General features: G+C 39.7%; 1 protein-coding gene and 1 long non-coding RNA gene across 2 annotated transcripts; one reads left to right on the top strand and one right to left on the bottom strand.

The window, feature by feature from the left end:
• Positions 1 to 4,502: 4,502 nt before the first annotated feature.
• On the top strand, positions 4,503 to 7,008 carry LOC108947117 (uncharacterized). Its single transcript, XR_011408620.1, has 2 exons — positions 4,503 to 4,831; positions 5,527 to 7,008. It is a non-coding gene; the product is annotated as an uncharacterized lncRNA (long non-coding RNA).
• A 9,233-nt stretch (positions 7,009 to 16,241) lies between these two features.
• Positions 16,242 to 16,610, bottom strand: LOC138894133 (uncharacterized mitochondrial protein AtMg00860-like). The gene has a single exon (XM_070178813.1). The coding sequence runs from the start codon at positions 16,608 to 16,610 to the stop codon at positions 16,242 to 16,244; it is 369 nt and encodes a 122-aa protein (XP_070034914.1).
• Positions 16,611 to 17,146: the final 536 nt, after the last annotated feature.

Below are 17,146 nucleotides of genomic sequence, written 5' to 3'. Positions count from 1 at the left end.
CCTGAAGCCCAAGGGTAGCAACAGGCTCCTCCAGTACCTATCCCCCAGCTGGAGTTAGCGGTTGCTCCTCAACTGCTACTATGACAGGTGCCCTAGTTATAGCACATGCTCCTTCTTGGCCTCTTACTCTGTCTCTGCCCCGTCCCCTAGCAACACTAGCTCTGGGGGCAGCGTCATCAGTAATTGCAACTTGTGTCCTCACCATCTGTGAGAGAATAGAATGACAAATGCTCAAACTTCTAGATCAATAAACTCGCACGATAGGAATAAAAGAAGTGAAACTGTCCTAAAAGTTCTGTAGACTCTCGAAGATAAGTACAAACGTCTACGTACCGATCCGCAAGACTCTACTAAACTCGCTTATGACTCGTAGCATCTATGAACCTAGAGCTCTGATACCAACTTGTCACGACCCCAATTTCCTTCCGTAGGATGTCGTGATGGCACCTAGTCTTTAGGACTAAGTAAGCCTAACACTTACTGAATTAATGGCAAAATTTAACCAACAACTATTAATTTCGAAATGGAAATTTCTATACAAGCCAACAATCCCAAACCCGGTAGTACAAGTAATAAGTTGTACTGAATTTACTAGAAAATCTCTAAATACAATTATTCTGGAATAGAAATAAATAGTACAAAGTAAAATTTCAGAGGGTGACTCCGAGGCCTACGAGCACGACATCAGGTATACCTTGACTCCCCACAGAAATGCCCGATCAACTAGCTAATGATCAACAAACTCTGAGGTACCTGGATATGCACAAAAATATTCAAAACGCATAGCATGAGTACACCACAGCAGTACCCAGTAAGTATCAAGACTAACATCGGTGGAGTAGTGACGAGGGACAGTCAAGACACTTACTGGACTTAATAACCTGTACAAGTATGAATGCGAAACTAACAGGGAACTATATCATTATAAAGCTAAGCACGGTTGAAATAACAAAACAATATTCACAATAAGAAACTAGAGACAACAATTAGCAACATGGAACAAACAGGTAATATGCCATAGAATTAGCTAAACATAGTTTAAGTATGAGACCTGATTTGTGGAACTAGCTTGCCATACAGTTATCTTACTCCCTACTAAGAGAGATCGAGTGAGGAGATTCATTGATGGACTTACTTTCGGTATTAGGCTACAGATGGCCAAGGAGACCGGAGATGATATTTCTTTTCAGAGGGCCGTAGAAATTGCTAGACGGATCGAGATGATTCATGGTCAGAGTAGGGAGGCAATATCTGAGAAGAGGCCTCATCATTCTGGTAGTTCTAGTGGTGCCTCATCTGGATGCAAGGGTTTATTTGGTAGGGGATATCCTCCCAGGCCGTTTCAGTCAGTCCTTCAGGCATCCCACAGTGCTTCGGGTAGTCATGGTTCTTATGTGTCTCATTCTGAGCAGCTAGCCTATAGTGCACCATCATCTCCTATTAGTGCACCTCCGATCCAGAGTTATCATGGTGGTTATCCAGGTCGACAGGGATAGTTCCAGGGTCAGCAGCCGAGGGCCTATTATAATTGTGGATATCTGAGGCACGTTGCTAGATTTTTCCCTAAGTCACAGGGCGACATGTCATAACATAGTTCTTGTGCCATGGTTCCGGAACTAGTTACTTTACCGCTCGCTCAGCCAGCTAGAGGTGGGGGTCAGGCTGCTAGAGGTGGAGGTCAGGCCATTAGAGGTGGAGGTCAGGCCGTTAGAGGTAGAGGACAGCCAGCTAGAGGCCGTTCGAGAGGCAGAGGTTAGAGTGGTGGGACCCAACCCCATTTTATACATTTCCAGCTAGACCTGAGGTAGAGTCATCTCACGCCTTCATCACATGTATTGTTCTAGTTTGCCATAGAGATGCCTCATTTCTATTTGATATTGGCTTTACTTATTTATACACGTCATCCTATTTTGCTTCATATCTGTTTATGCCTCATGATTCTTTCAGTGCTCCTGTATTTATGTCCACGCCCGTGGGAGATTCTATTATTGTAGACCGTGTTTATCACTTATGTGCAGTTTCTATCGGGAGCCTTGAGACTAGTCTACATCTCCTACTTATTGATATGGTGGACTTTGATATTATTTTGGGCATGGATTGGCTGTCACCTTATCACGCTATATTGGACTATCACGCCAAGACGATGAACTTAGCCATGCCGGGGTTGCCTCGATTAGAGTGGAGAGGGACTCATGGCCATTCTACTAGTAATGTTATTTCTTATGTGAAGGATCGACATATGGTCGAGAAGGGATGTCTAGCATATTTCTCCTATATTTGTTATCCTAGTGTGGAGGTTCCTACCATAGATTCAGTACCAGTAGTGCGTGAGTTTCCAGAGGTGTTTCTTTCAGATTTGCCGGACATGCCACCCGACAGAGATATCGACTTCTGTATTAACTTGGCTCCAGGCACTTAGCCCATTTTTATTCCACCATACCGTATGACCCTAGCTGAGTTGAAGGAATTGAAGGAGCAGTTGCATGATTTGCTTGATAAAGGATTTATTAGACCTAGTGTCTCGCCACGGGGTGCACCAGTGTTGTTCGTGAAGAAGAAGGATGGTACGATGAAGATGTGTATTGATTATCAGTAGTTGAACAAAGTCACTATTAAGAACAAGTATCCTTTGCTAAGGATTGATGACTTATTTGATCAGCTTCAAGGTGCCAAGGTTTTTTCGAAGATTGATTTGAGGTTTGGCTACCATCAGTTGAAGATTAGGGCATCGGATGTCCGTAAGACATCTTTCCGGCCTCAGTATGGGTATTATGAGTTCCTAGTGATGTCATTTGGCTTGACAAATGCCCAACAACATTTATAGATTTGATGAACTTGATATTCAAGCCCTATCTGGATTCTTTTGTGATTGTCTTCATTGATGATATTTTGGTATACTCACACAGTCGAGAGGAGCATGAGCAGCATATTCGGATCGTACTTCAGACCTTAAGAGATAGTCAGTTATATGCCAAGTTTTCAAAGTGTGAGTTTTGGTTGGATTCGGTTGCCTTTTTGGGGTATGTGGTATTTTCTGATGGCATTAAAGTGGATCTTAAGAAGATTGAGGCAGTTCAGAACTGGCCTAGACCTACTTCATCTACAGAGATTCTGAGCTTCTTGGGTTTGGTGGGTTATTATTGCCGGTTTATGGAGGAATTTTCATCTATCACAGCACCATTGACTAGAATGACACAGAAGGGTTCCCTATTCAGGTGGTCCGACGAGTGTGAGTTGATCTTTTCGAAGTTCAAGACTGCTTTAACTATAGCTCTAGTGTTGGTGTTGCCTATGGGTTCAGGATCCTACACTGTATATTGTGATGCATCACATATTGGGCTTGGTGCAGTATTGATGCAGGATGGAAGGGTTATTGCATACACGTCTCGGCAGTGGAAGGTTCATGAGAAGAATTACCATATTTATGACTTAGAGTTGGCAGCTATTGCTCATGCATTGAAGATTTGGAGGCATTACCTCTACGTTGGGTCGTGCTAGGTATTCACTGATCATCGGGGTATACAACACTTGTTCAAGTAAAAGGATATAAATTTGAGGTAGCGGAGGTGGTTAGAGTTGTTAAAAGACTATGATATCACCATTTTGTACCATCCGGGGAAGGCTAATATGGTGGCCGATGCCTTGAGCAGAAAGGTTGTGAGTATGGGCAGCCTTGCATATATTCCAGTTGGTAAGAGACTGCTAGCATCAGATGTTCAGGCCTTGGCCAATCAGTTCATGAATTTAGATGTTTTAGAGCCTAGTCAGATTCTTGCTTGCATGGTTTCTCAGTCTTCTTTGTATGAGTGCACGTATGACGACACCATTTGCTTGTCCTTAAGGAAACGATGCAGCACGGTAAAGCCAAGGAGTTTTTTATTGGAGTGGATGGGGTATTGCGGATGCAGGGTCGGATTTGTGTACCCAATGTGGATGGACTTCGTGAGTTGATTCTTGAGGAGGCCCACAGTTCGCGGTATTTCATTCATCCGGGTGCTGCCAAGATGTATAAGGATTTGAGTCAGCATTATTTGTGGAGAAGAATGAAGAAGGATATAGTTGAGTATGTGGATCAGTGTTTGAATTGTAAGCATATGAAGTATGAACATCAGAGACCTGGCGGTTTGCTTCATAGACTTGAGATTCCTGAGTGGAAGTAGGAGCGTATTACCAGAGATTTTGTGTCAGAGGAAGGAACATAAATGGGTAAGAGCTTTCGATGTTCCTCTACATGCATGGTCAGAAAGCACAGTGGTAGTGGAGATAGAAGATTGGCACTTCAAAATCAACATATTACCAGACGAGTACACGCAAATTATTGATAAGAAAGTCATCGAGAAGGTTATTCAGAAGGAGTTGCAGCGATGTTCCTCGAATTTTTCAATCCCTACAGTTGTCGCTTCAGAAACTACACACGTGGTTACTCGCGAGGGAAGCAGATTAATTTCAAATTTTAAAAAGGCCCAAGAAATTAGGGTTTGCCCCAATCTGACCTAGCAAAATAAACAGAAGCAGGAGTCAGAATCAGCTGGGCCTTCGGGCACAAAGGCTAGGTATCCGATATGTTATTTACAGGATCAAAACCTAAATAAATTAAAAGGCAAAAAGGAACGGGAGATAACACAAGAAATACTGGCGAGCTAAAGGCCCAATAACCATAGCCCCTTCTAATACTATTTTGGTTACTGCCAAGCATCAGAAAATTGGGCCTCTTCCAACTCAAGCCACCATGGAGCAACCTATTGAAGCAGACGATGAAGTAGACTCTAATTCAGAGCAGAGACTTCCTTTCTTATGCATGTCAAGACGATTTCAGAGTTACATCCACCCGGTAAGTGATTCAGACTCAGAGTTCTCTGCTCATATTATCATCAACTATCTTTCTCTTCCCTGTTATGATTATGGAGACCAGATGGTGCAAAATCCTATAGTTGTAGAAACATCCAAGTGGATCAAGTTAGTATTTGGGAAGGCATGCAAGGCATTTAGATGTAATACAATTGGGTTTGAATATGAAATCATGGGTATGATCGTAAGAATGAAAGAGATGAGACAACTGCAACATCAAACAAAGAAGGGGGAACTAGTAGATGGGGAGAAAAATAAAAAATGTAAGGGTAGAATGAAACTAAAAGGTTATTGTGTCTAGAAAATTATGCCCGGGGGGGGGGGGAGGGGGAGGCAATGGGAAGGAAATACCATTCCTTTTCTAGATGAAAGTCAAAATATAAGTTGGAACATTAGGGGATTGAACGAATAGGAGAATAGGGATATTGTGCAGTCCTTAAAAGGGAAATCGAAGCCAGATATACTTTTCTTACAAGAAACAAAAATTGATCAGTGGAAGGAGTAACTTTCAAAACAGATTTGAGACTCTAGATGGGTTAGATGGGCTGAACTCAAAGCTAGTGGTACAAGATGTGGTATAATAATTTTGTGGGACAAGAGATAATGAAATTGCATTGAATTTCAACATGGGTCTTACTCTATCTCATGCTTATCTGATAACTCTTCAATGAACTTCAGATGGGATTTCATAGGAGTATATGGGCCGCACATTAATCTGGAGAGGGAAATCCTTTGGCATGAACTTGGGGCTGTTAGAGGAATATAGGATGTTCAATGGGTAATTGGTGGTGTCTTCAATGTCTGTAGGTTTAAAAGTGAAAGACACAATTGTGTTAGAAGATCCAGGGCAATGAAGGTGTTCTCATATGCAATCAATGACATATGCTTAGTAGATTTACCACTTCATGGGGCGCATTTTCACATGGTCTAAAGAGGAGGAAAGCATCCAAGCCTCAGGAATAGACAAATTTTTTATCTCCTCTGAGTGGAATGACACTTTCAATAATGTCAAGCAACTTGCTCTTCCAAAGGTCATTTCTGAACACATTTCTATCCTACTGGAAAGTAGATATTGGGGAACTAATCCTTCATACATTAAATTTGAAAACATGTGGCTAAGTATTGATGGATTCTTGCATAGAGTAATGGCATGGTGGCAAAGCTATAAAGTAAATGGCAGTCCAGACTTCATTTTCACTCAGAAATTGAAGCTACTCAAGAAAAATATTATTACTTGGAATAGGGAGGATCTGGAGAAGTCAGATGCAAAAAAGAACAAAATTTTGGAGGACATATTCGTGAAACAACAGATCACTTAAAGGGAGATCCCAATCCTTGGAAGAGAAAAAGAATTTCGAGGGGTGAAATAAATAGCCAAAGTAGAAGAAGTATCATGGAGGAAAATGTCTAGGTGCCTATAGCTCAAACAGGGAGATAGGAACACCAAATTCTTCTACAAAGTTGCCAACTCTAATAAAAGATCAAATTGCTTTGACAGGTTGAAAGAGGCAGTGACATTACCGAAGATAAGGACTTAATCAAGAGTGAAATCCTAGGATTTTACCATCAACGGTATAAAGAAAATGAGACTTCGAGGCCAACAACAAGACTGAAAGATGTAGCATCAATCACAGGGGAAGAAAAAAAGTGGCTGGAAAGACCTTTTGAGGAGTCTTACGTACTGGAAGCAATCATATGAAGTGCTCCAGACAAAGCTCCAGGCCTAGACGGGTATACTATGGCATTCTATCAAAAAACATGGGACGTGATCAAACATGACATTGTGAGTGCTATCCAATATTTCCACCAAACTGGACAGATGGTAAGATAATATAATGCATCATTTATAGCCCTAATCCCTAAAAAGAAAGGGGATGGGGAAATTGAGAGATTATAGACCAATCAGTCTAATTGGCAGTGTATACATAGTTATTTCCAAAATCCTAGCAGAAAGGTTGAAGGGTGTGATAGGAAAGTTGGTATCACGACACCAGAATGCTTTCATCAAATAAAGATAGATCACAGATGTAACATTGTTAGCTAATGAGTTTCTGGATTGGAAGTAAAAATCATGGCAGCCTGGTCACCTGTTCAAATTAGATACTGAAAAAGCCCTCGATTAACTAAATTGGTCATATCTCATCACTATTCTGAGGAAAATGGTTTTGGAGAAGTCTGGATTAGGTGGATCAAATTTAGTATTATCATAGTTAAATACTCTATTTTGATCAATGTTGGGCCTGTTTCGCATTTTCTCCTCAGAAAGGTCTCAGAGAAGGTGATCCTCTCTCTCTCTCTCTATTTCTGTTTATCCTAGCTATGGAGGAGATTAGCAAAATAATTAACAAAGCAAATAAGTTGCACTGGATGGAAGGATTTAGGGTGGGGAATGATGCACATAACTCAGTATCAGTCTCACATCTTCTTTATGCATATGACACTCTCATATTTTGTGGGGTTTAGGGATCACAAGTAATGTACTTGAACCTCACACGTATGATTTTTGTAGCCATATCAAGTTTACAAATGAACAAGTCAAAAAGTACAATTATCGTGTTAATGATGTTCCTGATTTGAAAGAGCTATCTGATATAATATGTTATAGTGTGGGATCCTTCCCAACTACATACCTAGGCCTACCATTGGGAGCATCATACAAATCACAAGGAATCTGGAGTGGGGTTATTGAGAAGTTTGAGAAATGATTGACCTCTTGGAAAATGCAGTACCTCTCTATGGGAGGTACATTAACGCTTATTAACACTGTGTTGGATAGTATTCCTACATACTTTATGTAATTATTCCCAATTCTAGTTAAAGTGAAGAAGAGGCTAGATCAAATCAGAACAAACTTCTTATGGAATGGCAACAGTCAAAGTCATAAATTTTATTTGGTTAAATGGTCAAAGGTTATTTTACCAAAGGAGCATGGAGGATTGGGTTTTAAAGATTTGATATTACATAATAAGAGTATGATAATGAAATGGAATTGGAGGTATAATTTAGAGGATCCTGGTTTGTGATTAATGCTAAACATAGTGTGATGAACAACTGGTGCACAAAACTTAGCAGATTACCTCATGGTACAAGCTTATAGAAACACATATCCAGTTTATGGGATGAGTTCCAACTCAACTCAAAACTCAAGTTAGTGAGTGGAACACTCATCAAGGTTTGGAAAGACAAGTGGCTGGGAATAATGACACAAAAAGATGAATTTTCAAATTTGTACTTACTGGCAATTGATCAAGAATTCACTGTAGAACAATGTCGGTAGAACAACTCTTGAGATCCTCAATTCAGGAGATATTTTCAAGATTGGGAGATTAATGACCTAATGGAATTGTTGGCTAAGCTAGCAGAGATTGCTGTCAAACCCTAACTAATGGACAAATTAGAATGGGGGGGGGGGGCTTAAAGGAGGGGAAATTTACAGTGAAGAAAGCATATGCACACCTATGCTGCAACAATAAACTGATAAATAATTGGCCATGAAAACTAATTTGGCGAACAAAACTGCCTCCTAATGTGATTTGTTTAAGATGAGTTGGCTTAAATGTAACTTTCCTCACATAAGACAACCTCAGCAGAAGGAGTATACCAATAATGAATAGATGCTAGATATGCAATTTGGATTCTAAAAGTGTCAGACATGTCTTTTTGCATTGTCGTTTAGCATGTGATATTTGTAACATGTTCCTCCCCATTTTTGGACAAGCCTGGGTCAAGCCTAATAGCATCAAGGAAGCATATGAATGTTGGTATTCATGGAGAGTTGGTAAATCCATCAACAAATGGGTAATGGTACCTGCTGCTATCTTTTGGTGCATCTGAAATGAAAGGAATCATAGATGCTTTGATGGGATCTCAACTCCGACTCATGTAATCAAAGAAAAATTCTTATTGAATTTGGTTAGTTGGATAAATCATGCACATGTAACTAGTTGTGTTCAATTTTTAATTGTGTCTGCTCCTTAGTTATAGAATTGTTTTTTGTATATATGAGCAGACACCATCTCTCTTAATTGTAGTCTTTTGCCTGCATCCGTTGAATGCTTTTAAGGAATTCTTCTTACTTTATCAAAAAAAAAATAATAAATCATGTTCACTGATAGGAATCATGAGTTGATTGAGAAGCATCTCTTGTATGTTTATGGATCTGATATTGACTTCCAAGAGTTTTGCTTACAAGTGTAATTTGAGTGTGCAAGCAAGGATAGACCAGCCCTTTTACGGGCGATGCTTCATTAGTAAAATGGTTTTGACCATAAAACTTCATATGAAAGTTCTTTTATGGTGGACAGTAAATGCTACATCATCCAGCCATGAAGTTATGTAGTTATCATAGAAAAAGTTACTTTTGAATTGAACATTTGTCCTAACATTTCCAGAAAAAAATTCCTGTTAATATTGAAGTAGCATTTCATGAAGGTTTTGTTGCTTGTTTAGAAGCTTGTGTTGGTATGAGTATGTCCTTATATTTGAAAACTCTACCAGGTTTATTTATCATCATTCATACCTATCAGTTCCTGCAATTTACGGGACACTCTGTTCATCTGAAGTTTGCTTTGTACCTGAGTAACTTTCTCTACCTATGAATATATTTAACTGTGATCTCATTCCAGACTCAATATTCCTTTTTCAACTACCTACTTATTCCTTGGGCATGCTATCTTCGTATGGATTTCGAGTTTAGATCATCCAAAACTTTCTGCAAAAGAAGTGAAGGGTTTCTTCTCCTTACTTGAATGTGATCTTGTTTTAGACTCAAAATATGTTTGGACTATCTATTGAATGCTTTGGTGCATGCTTTCTTTGTATGCACGTCTAACATATACCATCCAAATGCTCTTTGAACAAGTTAAGGGAAGTCGCAATACAAATCAAGTAGCAAGATCGGTGTAGTTTTTAAACTAAAAGTTAATTAGTGCATATGATATTGCCGGACTGGAGGGGAGCTAGCTATTGTTTACTTAAAATTTAATCTGATCAGTCTTAGAAATATATTTTTTTTTATCTTCAACTTAACTTCTAAGAAAATTCTTTTTCATTTGTTAAGTACACGAAAGTATAATGATGGCAGATGTCATTGAGATTTTTATGCAGGATATATAAGAGTAAGATAAATTGTTTGATTACATATGTAAAGTCTATTTGAGAGTTGCAGAGTTTGCAGTTTTAGTATTGGTACCAAAATATGATGATCAATAAGAAGCTTCCAGAACTATGTGAACAACATATTATCCACATTATGACACTTAGTTTCAGATAAAATTCAATGAAATTTAACCGAGGCAGCTAACCGTCAGAAGGTTCCCAAGCTGCACACTATTAAAGTCTGAGACTTCGTAAATTATTTGGTAATTGCGTTAGTATGGATTTGCTCCCACAATTCATACGAGCTTGATAGGATGATAAACATTTGAAGTCTATTGTAGTTTCATAATAGTACATAATTATCAAATGTATATTGAGTTTGTCCATTAATTCAAGCTTTAATTGTGCCCACCCCTACTCCTGTATACAACATGTGGTCGCTTTCTTCTGAGTTTACAACTTTCATCCTTTCTCATATTAGGAGCATGATGATCACTAAGAAACTTACCATTTTGACTATTAAAGTAATTTTTTTAAAGGTTCCCCGGAAGGGGTTATATTCAATAAGTCAAAAGGAACATACAAGAGGGCATATACCTGCCCTCTTCCTATCATAATGAGAATAGACAGACCATTCCTACAATTTGACTCATCACAAAAACAAAAGCAGAAAGAGGAGGGTCTCTCCTAGTACAGTTTGAGAGCCCAAAAATAAGGACTAAGTACTAGACTTACTACAATCAATGTAGCCAGGATCAAAGATGAAGGTGCTTTTCTCACCTTGATTCTGAAGTTTGGTCAACTCTTCTCATCATTCTTCGTTGCGGCTGTAATCTTCCTTGTTAAGTTTATAGCCCCAGTGAAGAAAGAAGTCTTCTTATCATGTTCTGCAAGATTGGCTATGAAATCTGCAGGGATGTTGCCTACTCTGAAAGAGTGATTAAACTGGAAATGACCTTCAGATAACATGGAGTGAATATCATTGATGTCCACTTTGATCTGCCAATAAGTGGAAATTTCCTTTTTGATCATTTTGATCACAAGAAAAGAGTCAGATTCCACTATTAATCTATTGCAAACATGATCAATACACCATCTAAATCCAATTTTGATAACTTATGCTTTAACTGAGTTATTAGTGGTGCAACCAAGATAGACAGTGAATGCCACGATCATATACCCCAGGTGATCCCTCAAAGTCCCACCTTGACCGGCACTACCTAGATTTCCTTTGCAACAACCATCCACATTAATCCTAAATTCTCCATCACGACCCCAAACTCCCACTTTAAGATGTCGTGATGGCACCTAGTCTCTAAACTAGGTAAGCCTAACATACAAAGGAATTTAACAGAAATAGCCACTAAGAATATTAAATTAATTAATAAGTCTCATAATATCATTAATACTGAATAAAAATCACTAAATATTTTTCAAAACCGGTGAAACTGAGTCATAAGCTCTAAGAGGTACACTACAAGTCTCAAAAGTACAATACTGTTTGAGGTGAAAATAAACAGTAGAAAATACAGTAGTAGAAGGTGACTCGAGGTCTCTGGACGTCAAGCAGCTATAGCTTGAAGTGTCCGAAATATCTAGCCTAATCACTGGCGTCTGGAACGAGATGAAGTAATTGGAAATGCACAAAAATATACAGAAGCATGGTATGAGTAAACCACAATGGTTCCCAATAAGTATCAAGCCTAACCTCGGTAGAGTATTGATGAGGCCAGGTCAAGACACCTACTAGATAAAGAAAGCTGAACAGAGTGTTAACAAAATCTAATAACGGAAAGCGAATAAATGAAAATAGAGCAGTACAATAATATAAGGCTAGCAATGAAAATTAAGGCAATAAAAGAGAAACAAAGAGTGAACATATGATAGAAACAACAAATGATCAAGTATCGTGAGAATACAAGTAAAACAATGAAGGAAAGATGATAATCGTTCAAATCAACAAGCCTTTTTAGCATAGAATGTACACCAAGAATCACAATCGAGGTACCACACCTCATATTCTCATTTCAGAAGTCACAATCACAATCTTCTTTATATCAGCGCGTGAGCCTTGCATTTATTTTAAAAATATTTTTCGCAAAATAGCTACATGTGTTTTAGCCCTCTTATCTCACTGCGTGGCTTCAATTAATTTCCCTTACTAGCAACACCCGTATAAATCCCACCTTTCTCATCGCATAATTTTCAATACCCACCCTTATACTACTTCATGCGTATCAATATCACAACACAATAGTCTACTCGCGCCACATGTGCCCATATGCCGCAACATTTCAAAAATCAATAATAATAATGTTACCACAACACATAGCCCATAGCTCAACCACAATGTGTACAATAATCTCAATAACAACAAATGAATGAGAAATAACTCAACAAGGAAAGGTATTCCAATAACCAACAATTTCAACCGCAACCGTGTTAATAGCTTTCAAAAACTACAACTTCAATACTCAACAGTAAAAGTTTTTCCATGAAATAGCATCATCCAATTCTAATGCATAACATAAGCTTAACACTAAACGAGATAGTATGAAATAACAACTATGACTAAATGCATGAGAATAACTCAACAATAGAAAGAATAATATGTAACAACAACTATTAATAAATGCACATAAGGAAACTTTGACAAGGGAAACTAGAACATGTAGTAACATCTTCAATTAAAGCATGCGAGAATAAACTTGACAACAAAATATAGAACAAATAATAATATTTTCAATTAAGTGCTTATACGTAACCTAAGAGTCTAAACTGGTCAAATACCACATATAAACTCGTGTATACACTCGTCCCCTTATGTACACGTCTTTCACAAAATTCAAATAGTAGAAAGAACCCAAATCCTAAAGGGTAGTTCCCCTATACAAATTTAGATAAGATACTTACCTCAAACAAGCTAAATAAATCCACTAAAAAGCCCTTCGCGCGCAAGTCCAACTCCGGACGGCTCCAATCTAGCAAAAAAAAAATATTATCATAAATAAAAGCCATAGGAAGCAATTCCAGATAATCAAAGATTCGATCTTTAATAAAAATCCAAAATCAACTCAAAAGGTCAACCCCGGGCTCACACCTCGTAACACGACCAAACTCACAAATCCCGAACACCCATTCCGATACGAATCCAACCACACCAAAATCTTCTAATTCCGACCTCAAATTGACCTTCAAATCCTCATTTTATACTTTAGAAAATATTTTATAAACATCTCCAATTTCTCCAATTCAAATTACTAATTAGATGATAAAAATAAAGATGGAATCATGAATAGTGGAATAATCCGAGTCAAAGACACTTACCCCGATCCAAATCGTGAAAATCCTCTCCAAAATCTCCCAAAATCGAGCTTTCTAACTAAAAATGTGGTAAATGAAATAAAACCCTCAATCCAGCCTATTTCTGCGTAGGCATTCCGCATCTGCGGACTAACAGTCGCATCTACAGAAAAATCATCGCAAATGCGGCTTGCACTTACAGCCCAAGACTTCCGTTTCTGCAGGAAAAAGGGTGCACCTGCGCTCTCGCTTATGCGCAAATATCACCGCAACTGCAGTCCCTCGCCAACAACCTAAAATCCGCATCTGCGGAGCATTTCTGCTTCTGCAATTGCACACCTGCAAACCCAGCTCACCTAGCCCTACTCACATCTGCCGCCATATATCCACCTATGCGACACTGCACTTGCGGCCCAAATAGCGCAGGTGCGAATGCACCATACTTTAGCAGCCTTCAGCAATCCTCTAAGTCTCCAATTGGTCTGAACTCAATCCGAAACACACCCCGGACCCCTGGGACCTTGTTCGAACATACCGTCAAGTCCCAAAATATGATGCGAACTTACTCAAAGCCTCAAATCTCATCAAACAACATCAAAAATCATGAATCCACCCCAATTCAAGTCTAATGAAACCAATAAACTTTCAATTTCTAAAACTAATGTTGAACCATATCAAATCAACTCCGAATGACCTCAAATTTTGCACACTAGCCCCAAATGACACAATGGACCAATTCCAACTCTCGGAACCTAAGTCTGAACCCCATATCAACAAAGTCAACTCTCGATTATACCTCTCAACCTTCCAAACCTTCAACTTTCCAACTTTCACCAAAAAACCTCAAACAAACCTACGGACCTCCAAATCATCATCCGGACATACGCCTAAGTCCAAAATCACCATACAAAGCTATCGGAACCATCAAAACTCCATTCCAGAGTCGTCTACACAAAAGTCAAACTCCGGTCAACTCTTTCAACTTAAGCTTCCAACTTTGAGACTAAGTGTCCAAATTCACCCCGTAACCAATCTAACCACCCCGACAAGTCACATAACCAAAAATGAACATAAAAGAGGAAATAAATAGGGAAATGGGATTGCAATATACAAAACAACCGGCTATGTCATTACATTCTCCCCCCCCTTAAAATAAACGTTCATCCTTGAACGTGCATAGAGACATACCTAAAGTAACGAAAAGGTGATGATATCGACTCCTCATGTCATGCTCGGTCTCCCAAGTTGCCTCTTCGACCTTTTGACCTCTCCATTAAACATTCACTAACGCAATATTCTTTGACCTCAATTTTCGGACATACCTGTCCAATATAGACAATGGCTCCTCAACATAAATCAAATCCTTGTCCAGCTGGACTGAGCTGAAATCTAATACATGTGATGGATCACAAAAATACTTTCGGAACATGGAGACATGGAACACTGGGTTAACTGTCAATAAGCTGGGTGGCAATGAAAGTCTGTAGGCCACCTCACCAACCCTCTCAAGGAACTCAAAATGACCAATATACCTAGGGCTTAACTTGCCCTTCTTTCCGAACCTCATCACACCCATCATGGGTGAAACTCTAAGAAAAACTCTTTCTCTCACCATAAATGCTACATACCGAACCTTCCGATAAACATAACTCTTCTGCCTAGACTGTGCTGTACGAATCTGATCCTGAATCAACTTGAATTTCTCCAAGGAAACCCTAACCATATCAGTGCCCAACAACCTAGCCTCTCCCGGCTCAAAACAACCAACTGGAGAATGACACCGCCTCCCATATAAGGCCTCAAAAGGAGCCATCTGAATACTCGACCAGTAGCTGTTGTTGTAGGCAAACTCTGCAAGTGGTAAGAACTGATCCCACGAACCCCTGAATTCCATAACACAGGCACATAGCATATCCTCCGAGATCTTAATGGTGCACACAAACTGCCCATCCATCTGAGGGTGAAATGTCGTGCTCAGCTCGACCTGTGTTCAAAACTCACACTGCACAACTCTCTAGAAATATGATGTGAACGGTGTGCCTCGATCCGAGATAATGGACACCGACATACCATGAAGATGAACAATCTCACGGATATAGATTTGAGCCAGCTGCTCCGAAGAATATGTAGTCACAACCGGAATGAAGTGTTTGGACTTGGTCAGTCTATCCATAATAACCCACACTTCGTCAATGCTTCATGTTCAGTGGGAGCCCGACAACGAAATCCATGGTAATTCGCTCCCATTTCCATTCTATAATCTCAAATCTCTAAAGCAAACTGCCCGGCCTCTGATGCTCGTACTTTACCCGTTGACAGTTCAAACACAGATCCACATCCTCTACTATTTCTTTATTCATTCTTCTCCAACAATAGTGCTGCCTCAAATCCTGATACATCTTAGAGGCACCCGGATGAATGGAATACCGCAAACTATGGGCCTCTTCAAGAATCAACTCACACAACCCATCCACATTGGGAACACAAATATGGCCCTGCATCCGCAACACCATATCATCTCTAATAGAAACCTCTTTAGCATCACCATGTTGTACCGTGTCCTTAAGGACAAGCAAATGGGGATCGTCATACTGACGCACTCTGATGCGCTCATACAAAGAAGATTGAGAAACCACACAATCAAGAACCTAGCTAGGATCTAAAGCCTGAACATCTATGGCTAGTAGCCTCTCTGTAGCCGGTAAATATACCAAACTGCCCATACTCTCCGCCTTCATACTCAATGCATCGACCACCACATTGGCCTTCCCAAGATGATATAGTATGGTGATATCATAGTCTTTTAGCAACTCTAGCCATCTCCGCTATCGCAAATGAAGGTCCTTCTGCTTGAACAGATGCTGGAGACCCCGATGGCCGGTATAGACCTCACATGGAATATCGTACATATAGTGCCTCCAAATCTTCAATGCGTGAACAATGGCTGCCAACTCTAAGTCATGCACAGGGTAATGCTTCTTATGAACCTTCAACTACCGAGATGCATAGGAAATCACCCTATTGCCATGCATCAACACTACGCCAAGCCTAATACGTGTTGCATCACAATACACAGTGTAAGACCCAGAACGTGTAGGGAACACCAACACTGGGGTCGTAGTCAATGCAGTCTTGAGCTTTTGAAAGCTCACCTCACACTCGTCGGACCATCTGAAAGGGGCACCCTTCTGGGTCAATCTAGTCAAAGGTGCATCAATGTACGAGAAACTCTCTACAAAACGGCGATAATATCCAGCCAAACCAAGGAAACTCTGGATCTCAGTAGCTGAAGACGGTTTGGGCCAACTCTGAACTGCCTCAATCTTCTTCGGATCTACGTTGATCCCGTCACTTGACACCATGTGACCCAAAAACTCATCGACTTAAGCCAAAACACACACTTAGAGAATTTTGTATATAACCTCCTCTCCCTCAAGGTTTGGAGCATGATCCTCAAGTGCTTCTCATAATCCTCCCGGCTGCGAGAATACACCAATATGTTGTTAATGAACAAGATGATGAAAGAATCAAGATATGTCTGGAACACACTATTCATTAAGTGCAGAAAATGCTGCTGGGGCATTGGTGAGCCCAAATAACATTACCAGAAACTCATAGTGACCATATCGATTCCTGAAAGCAGTCTTCGAAATGTTTGATTCCCGAATCTTCAATTGATGGTACCCTGACCTCAAATCAATCTTCGAGAATACCTTATCACCCTGAAGTTGGTCGAACATATCATCAATATGCGGTAGTGGGTACCTGTTCTTGATTGTAACTTTGTTCAGCTGCCTATAATCAATACACATCCTCAAGAGTCGTCTTTCTTCTTCAAAAATAGAACTGGAGCACCCCAAGACGAGACACTTAGTCGAATGAAACCCTTATCAAGCAA

Source organism: Nicotiana tomentosiformis, chromosome 6 (assembly GCF_000390325.3).
Source record: "Nicotiana tomentosiformis chromosome 6, ASM39032v3, whole genome shotgun sequence".
Lineage (NCBI taxonomy): Eukaryota > Viridiplantae > Streptophyta > Magnoliopsida > Solanales > Solanaceae > Nicotiana > Nicotiana tomentosiformis.
The sequence above is the reverse complement of the archived record's forward strand: the minus strand, read 5'-3'. Positions and strand labels throughout refer to the sequence as shown.

Bases quoted from the DNA above. Each gene is read 5' to 3' on its own strand.
- LOC138894133 (XM_070178813.1), bottom strand. From the start codon at position 16,610: ATGGTGTCAAGTGACGGGATCAACGTAGATCCGAAGAAGATTGAGGCA.